General features: G+C 42.1%; 1 protein-coding gene across 1 annotated transcript in view; it reads right to left on the bottom strand.

Annotated features, from left to right (window-relative positions):
- Positions 1-675: 675 nt before the first annotated feature.
- Positions 676-24122, bottom strand: part of gal3st2 (galactose-3-O-sulfotransferase 2) — a 28788-nt gene continuing 5341 nt past the window's right edge. The window contains exons 2-4 of the mRNA XM_086216111.1: positions 8909-9013; positions 6617-7139; positions 676-4353 (exon numbers count right to left, since the gene is read on the bottom strand). Coding sequence (XP_086072237.1) covers positions 3415-4353; positions 6617-7139; positions 8909-9013 — 1567 coding nt within the window. The 3' untranslated portion in view covers positions 676-3414. The remainder of the gene's footprint in view (positions 4354-6616; positions 7140-8908; positions 9014-24122) is intronic.

Raw genomic sequence — 24122 nt, forward strand, 5'->3', positions numbered from 1 at the left:
TAAATTTGGAGCGGTGTTAGTCTGGAAACATTGCAATCGTTTACGGGCCTCTGTGTGGTGGTAAATCACAATTTTGGCGTTTATTACAGCCTCAAATGTGGCCACGTGTATGAATAAAACCGGCTGGAATCTCACTGGAATCTCACAGGGCGGATCCTCTAGTTGACGCATCGCCAACGACGAATACAAACGCACACCCTCATCTGCGCACAGAAATAACAGCAGTATTAAAACACAACGTTAAACACAAACACATTAAAATAAATAGGCATTGGGGAAAAACTTACCGTTAACCAGAGTCGTGTCCATGATTCACAGGAAAGAACACAGGCGGCAGTCCAGCGGGGTACATCTTGGGTCAGAAACGCATATGATACAGCAACAAACTCTGGGTGTATTTATGTACTACCACAGAATCCCATATGACACGCGGGACATGTCCAGGCATGTTTACGTACTACCATAGAATCCCATTGTTGTTGCGCGGGGGTTGCACGCGCACGAGGACGCGTATTCACATGCACGCGCAAAGGTTTTCACATGCATATATATATATATATATATATATATATATATATATATATATATATATATATATAAAACCGATACAGAATTCAAACCTTAGATTAAGTTGTTTGTAATAAAATTGAATGACAGGGAAAAGGGATTGAGCACAATTAGATTTATTTAATACTTAGTACAAAAGCATTTCTTAGTAATAGCAGCTTCAAGACACCTCCTATATGGAGAAACTTGTTGCATGCATTGCTCAGGTGTGATTTTGGCCCATTCTTCCTACAAACAGTCTTCAAATGTTGAAGACCTCTTCAATGAACTCTGATCTTTAGTTCTTTCCACAGATTTACTGTTGGATTCAAGTCAAGTGATTGGCTAGGCCACTTCAGCATTTTTATTCTCTTTCTTTGAAACCAAGTTTGTTTGTTTTTTTACCAAGAGTTTCCTTGATTTTATGCGTGCCCGGGCTGGGACTCAAACCTGGAACCTTCTTGCTGTGAGGCGACAGTGCTAACCACTGCACCACCGTGCAGCCCTCAACGTCATCTATTAGTTTTGTTTAGTTGTATTAAAGTCCAGGAAACCTTTTTCGTGAAGCGATTCTATTGGTTATTCCTTTCTGCATATTAATTTAACACAGAAACACCACCACCAGACAAACTAGCTAAAAAACAATAATGAGTTAACATTAGCGGCAGGAGATCTCACCTGGAAACTAAGAAAATGCTTTTCTTAAGGTATCAAGGAATTCTTGCATCAAGAAAATTGTTCTTACGAACATTATTAAAGCTTCTAAAAGGAAGCAGCACAACAGAATGAAGACAGAATATTTTGTCCTAATCAATCATAAATTCAAAATCATATTAATAACTCAATCAGTGTCTTTACAGAAAGATATTATGATTCAGACTGATCAGGATTTTTGCCCTTTTTCCCCCAAATTTTCTGAAGCCATAAGTGAAGAGTAATTATTAGGAAGCAATTTCTGTCTTTCCATCAACATCATAAAGCTCATTGTAACATTTCTACTGTCAGTAACTGGTATATTTATACCTTTTAGTATCACCCTCCCCGAACAGGGCACACCGGGTTTGCAGGAGGTGGTTGGATGGCTGGACCTGCAAAGTGTCTGTCATATTTCCTTGACCAGGTACCTTTAATTCCCTTCCCTTAACTACATGACAGTATTGGAGGTAGCAAATAGATTATAGTTGGATTTTTTTAGAACATTCTGGGAGCAACTACCAAAGTCATATGTTAGATTAGAAAATAATTTTATGGGTTGCTTTGTGGGGCAGTTATATTTTCTGGCATTGACAATGGTCTTCCATTGACAATTGCTCACAACTCAGCCATGTCGTTCCTAAAAATTTTAAATACTGACACTTGTTCAGTGACTTTGTAAGAGAAACCCCTCAACCATTACATTTAAGATATGCAGAGCTGTTTCCTTAAGACTAATGGTGAGGGGATCTATATATAGTGAAAACATTCCTCTTGGATATTCTGGGGCAAGTTGAGGGAAGTGTCTAAAAGCCACAGAAAATGTGAATGAAACAATTGGTTGACATAGTTTCAGAAATGAAACAGTTAACTACAATTGAGGCTTACTTGCTGCATTAAAGTTGAAGACAATGATGACAATATTTGTATTTGATAAGTTGGGAGTGCTAACATGTAAAGAAACCAAAATGCCATCAATTATTGTCAAAAGAGAGCAGACAATTTATACTTTTCTAATTCAGGACAACACAACACTTTGTTTCGTATTAATGTCCCTAGGAATGTTTCACGCGTACATTATGTTATGTAAACCAAGGTCCATTGGGCTTTCTCACAAAAGCATTAGGGTGTTATCCACTGCAAGGGCCAGTTAATTTAGCTCTGGTTAGAGTCTAAGAAGGGCAACACCTCCACCACATGAGCTTTAAAGTGATACTTCACCAAAAAGTGTATTTTGACTTTCAAATACTCACAAATAGTTGTTGTGCTCACAAATAAATTTTCTTCCTCCTGTATCCCTTTTCTAAAACTCCAGAAAGCAAATAAACAGACCAGTATATTTAGCTTGAAGCTATTGGTAAATAATGGCTACAACAACAACACAACAGCAAAACTGTTGAAAAAAATGTCAGTTTACAAACTGTTAGCACATCCTCTAGTATAATACCTGTCTTCTTTATCCAGTCTTATGCTCAGTAATCCACAAACACTTTGATTTTAGCCAAAAACAAAATAAGCATAATACTTCCAGTTCAGGGCTGCACGGTGGTGCAGTGGTTAGCACTGTGGCCTCACAGCAAGAAAGTTCCGGGTTCGAGTCCCGGCTCAGGCACGGGATCTTTCTGTGTGGAGTTTGCATGTTCTCCCCGTGTCTGTGTGGGTTCTCTCCGGGTACTCCGGCTTCCTCCCACAGTCCAAAAACATGCAATTGGGGACTAGGCTGATTGAATACTCTAAATTGACTGTAGGTATGAATGTGAGTGTGAATGGTTGTTCGTCTCTCTATGTTGGCCCTGCGATGGACTGGCGACCTGTCCAGGGTGAACCCCGCCTCTCGCCCGTTGACGCTGGGATAGGCTCCAGCCCCCCCGCGACCCTTAATGTGTAGGAATAAGCGGAAGATGACGATGGATGACTTCCAGTTCACCATTACCTTCAAGTTAAATATACATGGCTAGCACTTTCTGTATTCTGCAGTTCCAAGAACAGGAGGAAAACATGTCTTCTTGAACTAAAGCCCCTACAGTATTTGTGAGTTCTTTAAATGCAAATTACACATTTTGGTTGAAGTATTGTTTTAAACTCATGAAAACAACAACAGAAAAAAAAAACAGGTTCCCCTGTGAACATACAACTTTAGATAGACCCTTAGACTCATAACAATCATTCCAGTTGTCAGGGCATATTTGCTGAATTTCTGAAGGCATTTTGATTCAGACTCAGGGATCCATGTTTAGTCTGGGCTTTCCCCATCACACCTGCTCTTAGTGAGTTCTGAAGTTGAGGTACAGCTTGTCTAGCTGCTCGTCTGTGCTTGGAGGCTCGCTCTGGGAACTGCTTGATGTACAGCTTTTCGGTGTACTGCAGTTCAGGAGTTATTAGTCTCTGACACATTATTTTGTTTGGTCCATCTATTTTTGGATTTAGATTGTAACCCTGGATTACAGCCGCTCCATACTGGAATGGCTTTAGTTTAGTGTCTTTCACCTGGGATGGATTAACTGCCCTGCCATCTTTCAGACAGGTGTTTGTGAGCTCTGTTTGTAATGCTCTCAACTGAGATACTTCCACCTTCATTTGCTCTCTCCCAACCAGACTATCCACTTTGTGCCAGAAGGTGGAGTTGAAGTGCAAGTAGATCCTCCAGTCGAGAGCATTCCACCTCTTGACTTTCTCTGCAGTGGTATTTGAAAGAGAGTGGCGAGATTGTTCACTACGACTGTTGAGCTTAAAGGAAGCCACATCATCTAGAGACCAGCAAAGGACGTGCTTGAGCAAGATCATTGATTCATCAAAATATTCAGAAATAAGAATGAGATGGAAGTCCTGTTCAATTGCTGTGACAACCCTGCTGGCTCTCTCCTCCAGGTCCTTAGAATAAGCAGTAATATTGTTGTTAAAGCCAAAGTCAAAAGCCATAATATTGTGAGCATAATGGTTGTTGGAAATGGATGGGTTGTATCGCTGCCAGCAGTTGTCGAGGAACTTGTCCAGGCTATGAGTGTTGGCAAAGGCTGGGATGCTCTTGTAGTAAGTGAAGATAGACTCCATCAAGTCCACAGGATTCCTCAGGATGGAGAAGTAGAAGGTATCCGCAGGCATCACCTTTGCCACCTGGAACAGAATCAAAGTATCAATACAATTTTGAAATTTAATGAAATACTTATAATTATTCAGCTGTTGAAATGTGATGATTATCCTTTTAGTTGTGCTAGCACATGACTTTGGCAACGTTTTTCAGACTACTTTGTTCAAAGCTAGTCAAAGCTTTTGAAGGACTGCCAGCCCAGTTACCAGAATAAGATGGTGTCAAACCACAACCCTGAACCCCAGACCACACTGCTCTGGGGACGGGAGTGATGGGATGGGATTGTGGATGAGAAACAAAATGAAGGTTTAACTAATTTTAGATAGAAAAAATCAAATTTCAAATAAGCAGACACTTCATCTCAAATGTCTTTCAACCTTAACTGTATTAACTATCCAATATTTCTGACAAAAAAAACCCCAAAAAACAATAGTGTGTTGACACCAAGGTTAGGTTTGGGGCAGTGGACTGGAGCAGGACCATTTTGAAGACTCGGTGAAATGGATGTCAATTCTACTTGTCTCCTCATATTTGTGTTTCCAGTAAAAACATGACGCTATTTAGTGATGTTTTAATTTTTAGTAATTTAGTAATTTATCTTTGCCAATGTTTATTGTGTAAACACCCCCCTATGTTGGAGCATGTGCACGAGTGACATACATTGCCCAAACTGGCTACTGCTAACTAATGTAGATACAAAATTTAAATGTACATCCGTTCAGGTTTTCCAAATGCTATAAAACCAAATGGATCATGTGATGAGCATAAAATATGTAAGGGTTATTTGAAGGTCAAAATTATTTATCAAATTGTTATAGTGCCACTTCTTTCAACAATGTTTCTGAAAAATAATTATTTTGAGGCAACAGTGCATCATGTAAAGACTGGAGAAGGGGCATGAATATTGGAGACCATTTTCAGGGGACGAAAATCTAACGCATTCCTGATTGACTGTCATCAATCGTTGAAATTTTTCGAAGAAAAAAGAAAGGTATTTTGGTTGAAGTTTTAGTTTTTTTTAAATATTTGGGTTTTTTTTGAAGATTTTATGGAATTATGTTCAGCAGAATTAGATTAATGTTCTGTGGAATAAAATACGAGGGCTGCACGGTGGTGCAGAGGTTCGCACTGTTGCCTCACAGCAAGAAGGTTCCAGGTTTGAGTCCTGGCTCAGGCACGGGATCTTTCTGTGTGGAGTCTCCATGTCCTCCCTGTTCCTGTGTGGGTTCTCTCTGGTACTCCAGCTTCCTCCCACAGTCCAAAGACATCAAGAGGGGACGAGGCTGATTGATACTCTAAATTGACCGTAGGTATGAATGTGAGTGTGAATGGTTGTCTGTCTCTATATGTTGGCCCTGTGATGGACTGGTGACCTGTCCAGGGTGAACCCTGCCTCTCGCCTGTAGATGCTGGGATAGGCTCCAGCCCCCTTACTTATTCCTTACTAGTAAGGAATAAGCGGTAGACAACGATGGAATAAAATACACCAGTAAATACTGCACAGAATTAAATTCTGAAGCATTTTAGGTATTTTATAAACGGCGCTTGCTAACAAGTGGCTAAACAGGACTAAAATGTCATCACGCAAAAAGCAGACAAAATGCAAAGCAAGTTGAGGTGATGAAGTCCGGCATCCAGAGAGTAGTTCATTCTTTGCATTAAAAATCCTCTGTGCTTTTCTATTTCATCCATCCATCCTTCCATTTATCCTGCTAAGGGTCACAGGAGGCTTATCCCAGCGGCTTTCAGGTGAGAGGCAGGATACACGCCAGTCCATTGCAGGGCCAACACATATAGACAGACAACCATTCACACTCACAGCCATGCCTACAGTCAGTTTAAAGTATTCAATTAGAAAGATCCCGTGCCCAAGCAGAGACTCGAACCCAGAACCTTCTTGCTGTGAGGCAACAGTGCTAACCACTGCACCACCGTGCTGCCGCTTTTGTATTTATCCTTCAAAATTGTTTGTTACTGATGGTGTTCTTGCTGAAAAAAATGTTCAAGTCTCATTAACTTTTGTTTACCACAGAGAATTGGGATTACCAGGCAATGCTAAATTCCAGGCTTTACCCATAAAATAACCTCATCCCTGTGAAACACATCATTATCAAATGGCTATGATTGATTGCTATGGCACTTTCTACAGATACCCATAACAAAATTCTCCAAATGAGTTCTATAATGGGACCTCAGTTAGCACTTAACACTAATGCCTATATCAAATTCAACAAAGCTACCATTGCTCCAACAGTTAAATCACATAAATCTTGCTGTGATGAGACTCACCTCAGACTTTTTAAACCTCATATGATTGCACATGATGTGGAACTCCTTCACACCATTACTGCTGAAACCCTCCACAAAATGTGAAACAAAGAAATATGGGTAGAATAATTGGCTGTGCTTATTCTTAGGAAGAGCAAAGCTGAGGTTTCTGCTCTCTCCGTAGCGATAAAGGATGTTCAGGACTGTGCTACTAGCTGTTTTGTGTGTCTTGAGGAATACAATGTGAGACTTTGGTTGGCACATTGCTGTAGTGTGGCCACTTTTGATGTGAGTCTTGAATGAGCTGGATGAAGAGTGGGTGATGAGGAGATTTTTGTCTTCATCAGCAGTCAAAACATTTCTAGTGCTCTGTGTGAGCAGGTTGTTAGTCAATGGCTTTCCATGTTCCTCGTTCTGATGATGATCATTTCCAGTTCCTCGCATGTGTGGGGGCAACATTTCCTGCTTTACAGCCTGGGAAGAATCCGTATGGAGACCCTCCCAGACATTTTGTAGAGGAGTGAACAGGTTCTCTTTGTTAAAGCTGAAAATAAGATGAGGAAATCCTGTCAGCTTGTCATTCCTAGAAGAAGTTAAAAACATTTGGAATCATCATATATTGTCTCTCTAGACTCCCAATTTTTTTATGAGCACATTCTTAGGTTTTTTTTTCAAATCTCACCAGAAAATTCTAAACATGGTTGTACAAATTATACATAAAAAAATATATATATATATATTTTGAAATCAATCAAATAATAATAAAATAATAATCATAATAAAGTTAATTATGAGTAGTTGTAAATGATTGCATTTACATGGTGTTTTCCACAGAAAGTCCATTTAAACATACACACACACGCACATACACACACATACACACACATACACACACACACTCCTGACACACACATACACACACACACTCCTGACTAAGGAGGAGGGTTACAATTACAGCACAGTTCAAACAAATAGCATAAAGGATCAATAGCATGTTGATATTTTTTTCCTGATCAGCTCTGTTTGAAGAAACCATAAGAGCATGACAGTGACAAGCACTGATAACAGTGCATAATCAACAACAGTTGTGGGACTACAGTTCTAAGCCTGTTGCCTGCCTGATGCAATTTTTCTCTGACTCTATTACATAAATGAGCAGCATTCACCATTTCTTTGCACCGTCATGTCCTGTTGTACTCAACTGTTACCTGTATTGTATGAGTCATTTTTTGTTGACAAAAAAATGATTTTACCTGTTGAAACAAAGGTTCAATAATTTGAACATGTTTCTGACATCAATATATATTGAGCTATAATATACAAGAGTGTTGGCACAGAAATGTAATATAAAATATATTTATCTCAAAACTGTGAGGAGAATTTGAGGATGTTATTATGAGACACCCCCTCCCACCTCACCCCCATATATTGCACTGCCTGTAACACAATATGCTTCCATCATATTCTTTTACAGCAAAGCGGCAGGTCAGCAATGTCTTTTAAGTACATGTTTATCTTTGAGGCAAAGACAATCTTATTTTTTAAGTGTTTGCCCTCACCTTGACAAGCTCCAATATATGCAAGTCGTTACATGGTGCCATAACACTAAATCAGTCTAAGTTTATATAAGGAGGCAGCATGGCAGCACGGTAGTGCAGTGGTTAACACTGTCGCCTCACAGCAAGAAGGTTCAGGGTTTAAGTCCCGGCTCAGGCACGGGATCTGTCTGTGTGGAGTTTGCATGTTCTCCCTGTTCCTGTGTGGGTTCTCTCCAGGTGCTTCTTCCCACCGTCCAAAGACAGTCCAAGACACAAATGAGGACTAGACTGATTGATACTCTAAATTGACTGTAGGTATTAATGTGAGTGTGAATGGTTGTTTGTCTCTTTGTGTTGGCCCTGTGATGGAGAGGTGACCTGTCCAGGGTGAACGCTGCCTCTTGCCCGTAGATGCTGGGATAGGCTCCAGCCCCCCTGCGACCCATCACAGGATAAGTGGAAGAAAATGGATGGATGGTTATATAAGGTTACGCAGTGTGGAGTGACAATCTAGTTGCCTTTCCCTCACGAATCCACAAATATTCTACTACCTGTTAGTGGGCTATCATAATCAAAGGCAGGATTATATATCAAAAATCACCATCGTCATCTTGTTTTTTGTCCAGCATTTACTGACGTCCAGTGTCATCTCTAACAGTGTCAAGTGGGTGAAAAACTGATGGAAAATTTAGAACAACCTGCAACTGTCCTCTCCATCTTAAGAAGGAAAAAATATCATTTAACGTAGTTATTGGTATGGTGAGTGTGACATTACCTGACTTGGCGGGTGACAAAGGTGTGAACAGCAAAGCAGACCACCAAGAGGATGAGGAGTGTCCACAGATAGGGACGCCTGCTGCGCAGTAGTCTCCACATGCCCCTGTGGGGGGGGGCAAAAACACACACACACACACACACACACACACACACACACACACACACACCCCCATTACATATCCCGTAATTAATATGTCTATTAATTAATTGATTTTGACAACAGCTGCAGATTGCATGAAAGCCCGTGTGCAGCCACTGTCAGCATGAGAGAGTACTTTTGGCATCACATCTCTTCAGAGGACTTTGGCTGCCTCTGGGTAAAACAATAAATCAAACTCACATGGAATGAATTTTCCATTTTAGCAGACAGAAAGCCGCATCCTCCCCACATGTGTTACTACTAAATAATCCTCCTGATAACGACACATATCATTATTTGGTATTCAATATTCCATTACACTGTGTGGGACACACACACACACACACACACACACACACACACACAGGCATATACAGTATACATATATATATATATATATATATATATATATATATATATATATATATATATGTGTGTATATATATCTTTTGTATACATGTGCATGTGTGTATGTGTGTGGATTTGTTTTGTGTGTTTGGGTGTTTGTTTGGGTGTCCAAACCAGATGTTTTTCAATGACAAAGCTCCATTCACTGCAAACATTTTTAGAATAACAGTCATTATCCATGCCCTGATGTCAGTTTCTGAAAATGACATTCCTTGATCAAAAGTAAAGTCTGCTAAACAGTGCATGTTATGCATCGCCTACAGCCAGTGAAAAGTGGCTTTTAGAATGGATTTAGACACATTTTTTTCTATTTTTGGTAAGGTGTAGTGGCCTAGGTCACAACAGCAGGATTCTTAAGAATGGCAAAAATAGTCAGGTTTCACATAAGTCTAAAATGAGACAATTTGATGTGTTTTTTTGTCCTACATGATCTTTGTCACCTTTGAGTTTATGTTGGCTTAACAATATTTTTTTGTCAGTAATTATCATAATAAGCAGAAATTGTTAAAAAAAGAAAGGAGATGAAGACAATAGTATTGCAGCAGAAGCTGAGATATTCTTTTAGCTTTTATGGGTCAAAACACAAAACCTGTACTTCCCATAATATTAATCAGTAGCATAGTGCATTACAGTGATTACATGAACCTACACAAAATATTGGGTTAACAAGTTAACATTATATATTCACCTAAAAAATTGTGGGAAGTGTTTACTAGCAATGGAGGTATGATAATAGGAAAATGCAGGTATGCTCACCTTTCAAATCTACATAAAGCGAAAGCTACTGACATTGTCACTGAGAAACTGGAGAGCTGTGCATGAGTTCGGACAGGCACAGTGCATGCTCCTTAGTCTGCACAGTCCACGTTCCTTCGCCTGCATGGACCTGGGTGCTGTCAATTAAGTCCCAAATATAACGCACCCAAACAGCCACATTCACCAAAACAATGCCCAGTAGGCCTTTGGGACTCTATGCTTTTTCAGACACAAGTACCCTCTGCTGATGGGACATTTTTCATTGCCTGTACCGGTGTGGTTAGGTTGTGTGCAATTATACCACCTAAATGCTATTTGTTGGTGGGGGTTTTACACCACTGTGTTGTGTCAATGTATTTCCTGCATATGTGGCTGAAACAGACCAACTGATTAAGTGGTGTGAGCATGTAACAACAATTACAATTACTGAAATGACATCACTTATGAAAAGAGCTTAGACCAGAGAAGGAGATGGTGAGGGAATGCCACATAATGAAGCAGACCAGTATCAGCAGTTACAGTCTTTATTGCTGCACATTACATTTGCCTTTCTAGGAAGAAGCATGTGAAAGTACATTGAAGTTAAGTCAAGTCAGATTTATTTGTATAGTGCCAAATCACAACAAATGTTATCTCATGGCACTTTACAAATAGGGTAGGTCTAGTACCACCCCCTTCAATGACTTTACACCTTTCTTTACTTCTCCATGAGCAAGCACATCCTGCAACAGCGGCGGCAAAAGCCTTTCTTGGCACTAACAGGACCTCAAGATGCAGGTCAAGTGGCGTACAGCTGCCCTCCGGAGGGGTGCCGGCCAGACTGGAGGGGGTCAGGGAGAGGAGCACCTCACGGAATTAGAGCAGCGGGTGGCAGCAGTCATGGGCAGCATCTCTGTGGGGGGGGTTGTCACCGCCACCCACGCTGGCTCCGAGACCCTGGAGGGTAAGTGGCAACTCCATTTCTTATGCAACATTTCCACATGCTTTGCCACAGATGTAAACGCAACAAATACTCAGAATCAGCCACTTAAATAAACCAGTATGTTTAATGTTTAACAGAAATTGATCCGTCAGCCATGCCACCGACGTGCAGCACCCCTGCCGGCTCCCACGCCAGCCCGTCCGCCGGCCCCAGCACCAGCACTAGGCCGACAAGTGGCGGACAGTCCTCCAGCCCACCCAGACCCAGCGGCGCATCCTCCGGCCCACACAGATCCAGTGGGAGGGTCCTCACACAGGCAGTCCTGCAGTCGCAGGAGGACATTATTCAGGGAATAACGGGAATCAATGAGCAGCTCGACCACCTGATATGTGTTCTGGAACGTTTAGTGGACGAAATAAACTAATCTGGCTTCATGAATTGTGTAATCGCTTCTTATCCATTCACATTTTGGATATGAAATTCTGGCGTGCGAGGACTGCTGCCCGGCCGGGATCAGCGTCCATCCCTCCAGCTTCTGCGCATCGATGATCTGCACATTGATGGAGTGGAAACCCTTACGATGAACGTAAGTGTATTCCTCATGGGACGACGCTTTTATGGCAACATGAGTGCAGCCAATGGCTCAGATTACATGAGCCATTTACTGCAAATTGCGCTTTAATATTGGCCTGTTCAACCGCACCGTAAGGGAATTTAGTGTACCTGCGGGAGAGGCAGATGATCAGATCCACCACCAAGGGCACGGCCCGGCTGAGGGTCGACTGCCCCCCCCCCCCCGATCGGTCCGCCATCTGTCGCTGGAAGGAGCCAGTGGCCAAAAAGCCGAGCGTGCTCAGCACCAGTGTCGACACTGGCACAGCTCGGCTCCTGGCGGGTCTGCGCTGGAGCGCCGGTGGCAGCTCCTCACAAATTTGCAGGAGGATGGCCCTCGGTAGCCAGAACCGGCTCATCAGCCACTCATCAGAATTGTGGAGCAGATCTTCCCACTCCCTGAAATGTCGCTCCCATCTTATTGCACCGTTTGCCACGTCCTCCAACAGTGCGAGTGCTGCCATTGTTGAAAGTTGCACATTCAGCACTATCATGAAGGCTCTTTTATAGCAGCTTAAGTAATGCCAACAGGTGTTTGGGTTTGTGTTGATGGCTTTTTTTGTGCCCGATGTATGTGTGGTTGTCAAATAATGTCAGTTACCAAACACCGCCACAGGGTGTCGCCAACGGACCAAAGTGCAGTCAAAGCAAGAACTGGCTTTCTGCCAACTTCTACTGCACGTCCGGAGTTGCCGTGAAACAGTGCAAGTTTTGGCGAAATTTTCGCATTGATACATCTGAACTTGAGCACCAATCCTGGTGTACGCAAGTTTTTCCTGAGTAAACAGCGTTGATACATGAGGCTCCTGGGGTTGTTCTTGTGTTCCTCGATTATTGTTGAGTAAGAGCAAGTAGTGAGTTCTGTGGAAATACAACTAGATGTTCAGCTTCAATTCCATACGTCAGGATGAGGTCGTGGGTATGGTTATGATACTGAGTGGGTTCATGTACAGAGTGATGGAAACCAGTTGAGTCTAGAAGAGAGATAAATACAGTACCCAGACTGTCGTTATCAACATCCACATGAATATTGAAGTCACCACAATAATGACTTTATCTGTTTTAACAACTAAACTGGATATAAACTCTGAGAATTCAGATAAGAATTCAGACCAGGACGGCAGTACACAATCGCAAATAAAAGCTGCTGTAGAGTTTTCCAGGCTGGAAGACACAAACGGAGATCCGACTTTATAATGAATACAAACTTATTTCATGTTTGGGATTTATTATTAAACTTCTGTCACACAGCCAGGTTTCTGTCACACAGAGTAAGTCAATGTATTGTCAGATATTAATTTGTTTACTAAAATAGTTTTTGGCATCAGAGATCTGATATTTAGCAATCCACATCTAATTTTTGTATTGTTTTTCTTAGTTTGCTGGACACCACCTCGACAGCCAGCAGTTGAACGATGACATGTCTAAATGTCGTCGCTGGCCCGATGAGGCAGGAATCCAGAGAAAACTCCAGGTCTCACATCGTCTTTGTTAATGTACACACCAACTCAATATTTATTTTGGTGACCTCTGACTGGTGTAGTTGGATGTCATTACCAACGACTTGAATAACATCCATCCATCCATTTTCTTCCACTTCTCCTGTTAAGGGTCGCGGGGGGGGGGGGGGGCTGGAGCTTATCCCAGCGGCTTTTGGGCGAGAGGCGGGGTATACCCAGGAGGACAGGTCGCCAGTTCATCACAGGGCCAAAATATATAGACAGACAACCATTCACTCTCACAGTCATGCCTGAGCCAGGACTCAAACCCGGAAACTTCTTGCTGTAAGGCGACAGTACTGACCACTGCACCACCATGCCGCCCATGTGAATAAAAATTGTATCATATTTACCTTTACTTTTAGCCAGCAGTGTTAGATTTGACTGAACATCACCCGCTCCTGGATACATTTGACTGCAATCACCGGTGTCGGTAATTTCATGTTCCTCAGAATGAACTTCCAATTACCAGAGTTGTCTTCTCAACGGGTGTGTCACTGAGTGGGGAACACCTCATCAGACTGACCAACTGGTGGTTGGTCACTGACAGTCAGTTTGCTTTTGTCACTTCCAGGCTGGATTACTGCAATTCCCTCCTATCAGGCTGCACCAGTAGGTCCCTAAAGACTATCCAGCTGGTCCAAAATGCTGCTGCCCGCGTGTTGACTAGAACTGGCAGAAGAGACCATGGCTCTCCTGTACTGGGTTCTCTGCATTGGCTCCCTGTCAAATTAAGAATAGAATTTAAAATTCTCCTTCTAACATACAAAGTCCTCAACAGTCAGGCTCCTTCATACCTGACAGAGCTCCTAGTCCCCTATTATCCAGCTAGAACCCTTCGCTCCCAGGATGCAGGGTTACTGGTGGTTCCTAGAGTTTCTAAAAGTAGAATGGGAGCCAGAGCCTTCAGCTATCAGGCTCCCCTCCTGTGGAACTGCCTCCCAATTTTGGTCTGGCATGCAGACACCCTCTCTATGTTTAAGAGCAGACTAAAGACCTTTCTTTTTGATCAGGCTTCTTGTTAGGGCAGCTTCGGCTAGCCCTTGAGTTGCTGCTATAGGCTTAGACTGCTGGGGGATCTCCCATGGTGCACTGGGCTTCTCTCTCTTCCTCTTTCCTTCCTGTCCTCCTATATGTGTTATACATTAATCATACTCATATATATTACTAACTTATCTTCTTCTCCGGAGCCTTCAGCTTTCACATCAAAGATCATGGGTGCTGCTGGAGGAGGCTGCAGACCTGAAGAGACTCAAGCTGCCACCCGTAGCTCCACCTGCTCACATCCCTGTCTGTCCATCAGTTTCTTTCTGTTTCTCTCCCTCTTCATCTCTGCCCCTCTCTTTCCCTCTGTATATCTACCTTTCTCCATTATCTGTCTTTGTCTATGCCCCTCTCTCCTGTTCTTTCCCCCCAACTGGTCAAAGCAGAAGGTCGTCCCCATTGAGCCTGGATCTGCTCAACGTTCCTGCCTGTTAAAAGGAAGGTTTTCGTTGCCACTGTTGCAGGATGTGCTTGCTGATGGAGAGTTGTTGGGTGTAGATTCATTGAAGGAGTGTGGTGCTAGACATACTCTACTTGTAAAGTGTCATGGGATAACTTTTGTTGTGATTTGGTGCTATACATATAAAATTGACTTGACTTAGGACTATGCCTCCTTCGGACAGTCACCCAGCCACCTTGGTTTCCTGACTGCTTGGGAGCTGCCAGGGGGAATGCTAGTCAGGGCTAAGCTAGGATTTAAGCTAGGTCTGTCCGCACCAGCTAATGGGGGGTGGCTAGCTCTAGTGGCTAATAATCTGGATCCATCAGTGCGGAACCGCCGCAGGTCCAATTCAACCTCGCTTAGCCTTGCCTCCAGCGCTACAAACAAACTACAAACACACTTATCAGCATCACTAAAGTAGGCAGAGGAGTAACTAAACATGTGGCACACTTAGCAGGAGAGATGAGAGCGAAAGGAAAGGCCATCGCTAGCTTGAAGTGGGGAGTTGACAAGGCAGACTGTAGCGACAAGACAGATGGTCCTTTAACCCCTTAAGGATCACTGCATTTTTCAGTAATTTTGTTAAAACGGCATGCCAACATTCAAAGCAGCACAGTTGCCACATAGGTCAAGACTCAGATGTATTCTTGGTCTCTTTGGAAAGGTAACATTCTCAAGTGTCTTGCAGAAGTGTCCATTTGATTCTGTGATTTACTGACAAGGAGATACAGTGGTTAGAAGAAAGGGTTTTTAGTTCCACCCAACTAATCTGTCTGAATGTTGACTATGAAAAACTACTAAGACTTAATGTCCCCATGCTTTTAGGTTTTATTCATTCGTGGTATCATCTGCACCAACATTTATTTCTCACAAAAAAAACAAAACTGAGAGTTGCCTGTCAGAATACATGGTGACTATGACATTCCTTTTTTGGGCTGTCACTAATACCCCCTTCACACTGAAAAATGCGTGTCAACGCAGGTTTTTGGACCCACGTTTGCTCGGCATTAAGGCACATTCAAGCTTCCAGCAGACCCGGGTCTGAACTCCCGCTGTGAGAGCTGTGTGCCTGTGTGCCTGTGTTTTACTGTCTTGTACATCATCGCGCTGACAACGTCATAATTACAAATAAACGTGCGCTGGAACACAGAGAGGTAAACAAATGACAACATGGACATTGTTGAGTCGAACATTAGTGTTGTCGTTGCATGCATTGCAATGCTGTCTCTTTTGCAAAGCATACAAACTCGGCACAGAGTGGAAAGTGTCCGAGTGCTAATGCAGCAAAAGAGGATGGAGTTTTTGGCTAGTCTGGAAGGGAGCTGAAGAAGCTACAGGTGAAGCCTGACAGGCAGCACACTGACAAAATCAGGATGCAACAGGAAGGTCGCGTCAAACCTGAGATGACGCGGGTTGCCTTTTTCACACTGCAGGCGAGCCGAGCTGAGCCGAGCCAAGACACTAAACACCCGGGTCGCTTGGCGAGTCAGTTGATGTGGGTCGAAATGCCGAGTCAACCCTTTCAGAGTGCCCAAAAACCCGTTTTTGGTGCAGTGTGAAAGGGGCTTAAGACAGAGGTTTTTTGTCCAATGTAGTGAGGCAGGAGCAGAGCAGACAGAACAGGAAAAACGACACATTGCATCTGGCGCATTTTGTTATGTGAAAGGTTACATATTTGTAAGTCAGACTACTGATGGTGTTGGCTATGTTAGTGGTTGGGCTTGGGAAATGTATGAGATGTTTCAGCAATGGGTGACAATTCAGCATTCTTAGACATTGCAGGGTATTGGAACCAACAGGAGTCATGATGCACCTTTTGAGTCTTCACCTACTCATCCTTAATTTCTAATGTCAGAATACACATGAAGTGTTTTTCGGAATCTTTAGCAGCCTGATGAGTAGAAAGAATGGTACTCTCATATTTTTAAGAAGTAGAAAGGAATTGAAAGTGAAAATTTCAATCCAATTCTGTTCCATTTTATGTGTATCGTGCCAAATCACAACAAAAGTTATTTAATGACACTTGACAAGTTGAAAAGGTCTAACACACGTGTAAATAAATCTGTTACCAAGCCTACCACCCCAAACAAATCATGCATCAGTTCCTACAATAATTTCACAGGGATCAATGTCATAAATACATTTCTTCATAAATGGGCAAAATTCAAACTCTAGCAGCAAGCTATGCACAGTGAAGCAAAGTCTTAGTACAGCACCTCAAATCAAACAGCACCTCATCAGGAGGCCCATGATGAGCTATTAAAAAGTTTTCCCTATTCTTCCTGGGTCATATTCACAAACATAATCTAAACATGGATTTCCAAATGCTTTATTGCTTCAAAATGATATTCTTGTCCTTAGTCCTGTGTATGCTAGTTTGAGGCAACATTGTTTAAGATGAGTGAAAACCTCATGCTTTAGTTATCAACTAAGAATATCTGTCCCTCCTTCTCAGTGTGTTAACAAGAGCTACAAAATTCTGTGTGCATCTTGCTGCTTGACAGGGTATTTTAGTAAAAACAATCAATCAACAATTTTGTGACCAGACAGATATATGTGATATGATATGTTCTAAAATTTCTTCATTAAAATCTTCACTGTTTCTTGCACAATATGTGCTGCCATTATTGAGAGGTAAATAAACTGGTAGAACGTATGAGATTTAATCTCTGGCGGCAATAAAATAAAATTGTATGGCCAGGAGTTGTCAAGCATCATCAGAGAACAGAGAGCAACAAGCTAACCATACCATGCTATTCTGACATTGATGCTGTAACAGCAGGAAAAAAAAACTGTAACTCATTCGGCAGAAGCTCTATGAAAATAAATGTGTGTATTAAGTATCTCCCCGCAACCCTCCAAAACACTGATGCAAATCTCACCCCAGACAGCAACTCTCTCCTGCACCCTGTCTGTCTCTTATTCAGTGCCTAGATTTGTTATTGGAGTGGTCCTGGGCCCTGTCTGCCAAGATAAAGTTCTGGAAGCACTCAACAGCTGCCTGAATAAGCACAACACATATGAAAACACATACTACAATCTTCCCCACTCCTTCCACAGGGCTCTACTCTAAGGATGAAGGTTTATAATGTTACACACATCTATTGCAATAATGTAGTGTTCTTTACTTATTCAGAAATGATACAACTTAACAGTGTTTAGCTTGGATCAGTTTATTCTTGGGAATATGTCATCATAATAACATTGACCTGCTCCCTGACAGTGTCTCATGTAGAGACCATGGTGGTGGAATATACCATTTTTAATTGGAAAATACATGGTTTGGGGTTTCTTTAGTGGCAATCCCTGTAATTGAAGCTGGTGATCGTTAAACTGCATAATAGTTTAAGTTTAAGTTTGGGTAAATCAGGGATTGTTTTTTTCAAGCAGGAGGGGCTTAAGATTTATGACGTTCTTGCCACAAAGCTCACTGGAGTCGGTCTGATGGGGGCTGGAAACTATAAAGTGACTAGGAAAACAATTGGTGCCTATACTGCCTTTTTTGGTTGAGTCTTTATAAGAGGTCATGTTTCCGATGGCTTTTATCCATTTGGCTGTCCTGTTAGCAGGATTGCATAGAAATATGAGGGGACTTTCATCAATTTTGATGGAAGGCTGAAGCATGGTCGAAGGAATTACCCTTCAACTTTTGGGTCTGGTTAGTTTGAGCAAAAAAACTAAGTTGGTAATGAATCAACACAAGATGGAAGATAGATGACATAATTTTGTCTTGGTAGATGAGCTAGCCCGGTAAGACCGTCTGTAACTCACAATCTCAAAATTTGTGTTCATCAACTGCACATCTGGAACCACTCCTATCGAGAACCACTTTGATAAATTATGAAGTGACCACACCAAACTGCTCTTCTGCCAATGCAATGTAGTTCCTGAATTCAACAGGAATTCAGCATCAAAGAAGAACTCACATTCTGAGTGTCTTAGTGCAAAATAACTGCGATTCTTCTGACTAAGTTATGTTATGTAACCCTGAATGTGTGAATTCTACCTTCTCAAATCGGGGAGGGTTTTCAGTCATCCAGGTCAGGGGTGTCTCTTAAGTACTGTATCTCCTCTTGGATTTGTAGCAAAACTTCTTAAAGCAAACTGAAAGAGTTCAGTTAACTTCATCACAGCACCTTAGGTCTCCCCTCTCATAGTCATTCTAAATAGGAGGGAGGCAGATATAGCTGGAATACTCAGATTTGGAGCTTGCAAGATAAAGACTGTTTCACCAGAATATGAGTTTATATCCTCTTTTAGTGCCCTCTTGTTTCTGCTGTTTTACTGCAAACTTGTGGTTTTTCACTCTTGTTATCAATGGATGTCTCTTACTCTTTTTGTTACTCAGGCATCTTCTTTCTGCTTCTTTTAAACCACTGACTCACCAACTTTTAAGCTTGACATTAAAATGTGTGTCTATAAAGCTTTTTTAGTGATTCCCAGTATCTCTAAAAACAGACTGGGAGGTAGAGCCTTCAGTTATAGGACTCCTCTACTTTGGAACCAGCTCTCTCCATGGGTCAGAGAGGCAGACGCTTGAACTAAGTTTAAGTCCAGGCTTAAGACTTTCCTTTATTACAGAGCCTTCAGTTAGGACTGGTTAAGGTAGCTCTGAACCATTGATAGCTATGCTGCTATAGGCTTAGACTGCTGGGGGACACATCAGGTTACATGGAGCCCTTCCCTCCTCTCCTCTCCTCTCCACCTCTCTCCCCCTCTCTCCTCCCTGCACATTTTTGGAACTGTGACTACCACTACTTGTTGCACTTTGTAGTTTGGCCTTGGTGTCTCGCAGTCTCTCTGTGTTTCCACAGATCCACCAGAGCCCCAACCGCCGCCTGCATCGCCCCCCCCCCCTTATTCCCTACTGTTACACTGGCCTGCGCTCCCCTTCCATGAACCAGTCTGCCATCCAGTCCCCCATCAAGCTGGCTTGCTCTCCCTGCCTCCCCTACCAGAAGCTTCCTTCTTCAGCTGTTATTAACATTTCCGTGTTTCCCACATTTTGTATTGTAAACTGTTTTCTTGTCTGTAGCAACATCTACTGCACGTCTGTCCGTCCTGGGTGAGGGATCCCTCCTCTGTTGCTCACCCTGAGGTTTCTCAGATTTTTCCCTGTTAAAAGGGTTTTCTATGGAGTTTTTCCTCAGTCGATGTGAGAGTCTAAGGGCAGAGGATGTTGTTATGATGCCATGTGAAGCCCTTTGAGACAAACTGTTTGTGAAAACGGGCTCTACAAATAAAATTGCCTTGCCTTGCCTTTTTGGTTGAGTCTTTTACATACGCCAAAATGATGGGGTGTTTTCCTGGCACCCAAACTTCCAAAAATACATCATGGTTTGCCGCAAGATCTAACTACTGCCTGAGAACAAAGTGGAAAATCAAATGTGTAATGTACTTCAAAACAATAATCAAGTGGAATGTTAAGATTCCCACTACCTCATGACAAACTTGCATGATAGTTAGACTAGGGGATTCCAAGATGTTCCCAGGTTAGTATGGAGATATACTCCCTTCACCTGGTCCTTGGTCTCCTCCATAGCCTCCTCCGAGTTGAAGATACCTGGAAAACCAAACTTGGGAGACAACCAGGTAGCCTCCTTCCTATATGCACAAACTACTTTCACTTGCTTACCTAATCCCTAAGGGAGACATCAACCACCCTCATGGGGAAGCCAACTGTATGTCCAGTCCTTTCAGTCATGATCCATGATCAGTGCAAAAATGATCCCAGTGCTGCAATTCTCACACTACTTGAAGTCCTTGGGGTAAGGACTCACCCAAAGTGAACAGTCCACTGGTTTTCCCTTTATGAGCAAATTGCGTATTGGTTAATTATGAGTGCATGTTATCAAAAATGCCCACACACACCATTTGAGAGGATAAAATTATTCAAATTAAAAGACAGCATAAAATGTCTACTCATGTAGCCTTGACAGCTGGAGCCAGTTCAAATTCCTATTTCCACACTGCAAAGAAGTGGCCATTAGCATTGTCATACTGTGGTTTGATGTCACAAAGAGATTTTTATAAACACGCCTTAGCAGCCAGCCATGGCTCCAGTTTGGAGAGAGACTAGAGATATGATTAGTTTATCCAAAATTCCCTGCAGAGCACTGCTCAAACAATACAATAGTGTCGCAGCAGCCTGTGACTCTGTCCATTGGTACTAAATTACTATTGTGACATCTACTCTTATAAACAAATTTTCCTCCATCTTCTGGCTCTCCCTGGTGTCTTCCTTTTCCCCTCCTTCCCATTGTCACGATCTAAACTTAAAAGCTTCAGGGGTTGTGTATTGGATGCCATACATCATCCATTAGGTTCCACCATGGACCATTTCAGCTCTAGTGTACTTATTGTGGGGCCAATTTTTTTTAGCTTTGGTTGACCAGGAGTATTCGACTTTTTTCAGACTTTTAAATCGGAGAGAATGATATTGATTTAAGCCCAGTTCACACTACACGATTTTAGGCATTGTGACGTCGGCGATGTCCCTCCCCCAAATCGGGGTGAGGCACTAACGACCGCCGCGACAAAAGTAATGAGGTGTGAACAACTTGAAGACAATGGACTGGGAGGTCGCATGCGACGTCGGCGACAAAAAGTGGATATCTAGCACTGCTAGATATCTAGTGACGTAAACGGAGCTGCAGCCAATGAAAGCAGACATGGGAGGTACTGCGAACCCAGACAAAAGGAGCACCAGCAGTGGGGAGTCACACATAGCGAACAACAACATCAAAAACGACAAGAGGCATGGATTCTACAAAGGGTTCGCGATATCCGTGGACACAGGAGGATCTGGAAGGCTTGGCTGAGCATTGGCGTGAGCACCCCTGCCTTTACGCTGTTTGCGTTTGCCAATCCATTCCTTCGCCCACACTCTCTTCCTCTTTTTTTGTTTTTTTCACTACATAGTAGCTCAAAAAAACGACCTGGAGGGCTGCATTTTGCTCAGCGTCCATGTTTACGACGAAAGAGGCATGCGCTGCGTTCAAGAGTTTCCTGGCCAGCTGGGCAGTCGGCCACGCCTACTGACGGGGAAAATCGTGTAGTCTGAACACTCCCGTCTGCCAACAAATCTTGTAGTGCGAACAGCAGCCTGATTGAGCGTCGGGTGGTGTGAACAGCAGGTTGTGTCGCCAACAAAAAAAGTTGTGTAGTCTGAACAGGGCTTTCATTATCTTTTCTTCATTCTTCAAATGTGAGAGTAAGATTATTTCTGACAGTTGTTTTTCCCAGGTTTCAGTTGTCCTTTTGTAAAGATGACTCAATCACTAATGCATGTTCTGTTTTTCACAAAGCTGAGATGTAACAGATTGGTTATCATTTCTTATTGGATTGTGACCACTACTTGAAGTGTGAAGTGTCATGAGATAACTTTCGTTGTGATTTGGCATGATACAAATAAAACTGACTTGACTTGACATGACCAGATGAATTAAGGTCAAATGATAATTTGATGGATGAAATCCTTAACTGAACATCGAAAAAACAAACAAGACAGATGGACATAAAATAAAAATCCGGTCGATGTGACACTTCAAGTTGGACTTGAAACTAACAAATAGCAAGCAACAAAAGAAGTTTGAATGTCTTGTTTGATGGACATTAACATTTGGATGATCCTTAGTCAGTTTTAGGTATGAATATGGCACCAATCTTCATTGTTTTTTGATTGTTTGCTTAAAATGAAAACTGTAACTGAAAATGTCCCTGAAAAGACCTTATTTTATTACCAAAAAAATTGAAAATATCATAGTGTGTCATAAAGTTGACAGAGACTGGGCACCAGCTTTATTTTTCTGTCTAATGAGTGTCAGAACTTCGAAGGACAGTGACTTAATTTCAGCGGAATCAGAAACTGTAGGATTCATTTGCAGGGATGAAGAAAGCCCTCCAGAGTTTATCTACTGTGAAGTCCAGTTCAACACATCCGTTTCAACTTTCTCTGGCACTCTGGCACAGTCTTTGATGCTGCCCAACAGTGTAGTTTGCACATTGTGCAAATACAACGTTGACATTTGCCACCAGAAGACGCACACATACTGTACAGTATCAGACATTATATATTTATCTTGGTAAAACATAGTTTTAAGCAAGTGTACTTATGTTAAACATATGATTGTATTGTTATCAGAGCTGATTTATGTAATAATAACTTGACATGGCGTTGAAGTGACAAATGAACATGTGCCATGCAAAGTCATGTGAAGCACAATGCATTCTCGTGTGACACAGCTTCCAAGGATGGTAGTGTCATAAAGTGTCATAAACTATAACTTATAACATGTAAGTCCTCGTTTACATGGACTTAAGTATCCCGGTTATGGGCCATATACCATCTTTGGACCTGAACATGGATATCACTGTATACATGGTAAATATTATGTATACACAGTAAAATAAACCCCACGTTGTTCAGTTAATTCAGGTACATGTCAAATCTGCAAAGTGAGTTTCATTATATAGAAAAGAATGAAATTACGAGGTGCTTAAGGGAACACTTTCAATTAAAAATGCTATAATATGCATAATCCGCTGTAATGTGAAGTCAGACTTTTTTTTTTCAAAGAGCTCTGCTCACTGTCATGACAGGAGAAGAAGCTCTCTCCAGGCTACAGCAACATCTGGATCCTAATATATTTCTGCTCCACGCTACAGCCCTTACGTATGACCTTTTGCCCTATATGTGTGCAAAGCGGTAGCTTCAGGTAGGTGACTCTCTTTTTCAAGAATTCCAGGCATCTCTTGCCATCAGTGAGCTGGAGCTCAGTCAAAAGCAGTTTGTAGGACAGTGTGTCCTACAAACTGTGAACTGACACTGCCTGGTCACAGTCTGTCTTTGGATAGAGATATCCCTCATAGCCAGGTCACCCTGAGCAAACAAATCATATTAATGAGCTCAACTCAACACAGGTTTCTGATATGAAGCCTTAATGAGCAATGTAAACTGTGTCCGTAGCACTTTCTGATGCACATTTGTAACAACAAATATTATTTAAAAATAAATAAAGTATTAGAATGAACATATCCTTGGAAATGAGACACATCACTGACACTACTGAGAGAAGGTAGATGATATATTTCATTGCAATCAGTGAAAATAAAAAAGAAAATCAGATTATTTATGTATTCTTTCTCCTAACAGCTTCAGCAGGTCACATTACCTGCAAGTTAGAACACCTGGAAAAGATCAGAACTGCCTGTTCTTCCTTTGGCATGTTGCTCTACAACATTTTGGGTCAAGCCTGTGCCACTATCTGACCTTGGAATTAACCTGAACAACTACAATCTAAAACCACACAGGCTGTTACACATATCAAGGCCAATCTGCAGACTGTAATCTGATACTGCTGACAGGCTAACATTTCACACCACCAGCAA

This window comes from Aulostomus chinensis, chromosome 10 (assembly GCF_037954235.1).
Source record: "Aulostomus chinensis isolate RoL2024-O1b breed Wild chromosome 10, RoL_Achi_v1.0, whole genome shotgun sequence".
Lineage (NCBI taxonomy): Eukaryota > Metazoa > Chordata > Actinopteri > Syngnathiformes > Aulostomidae > Aulostomus > Aulostomus chinensis.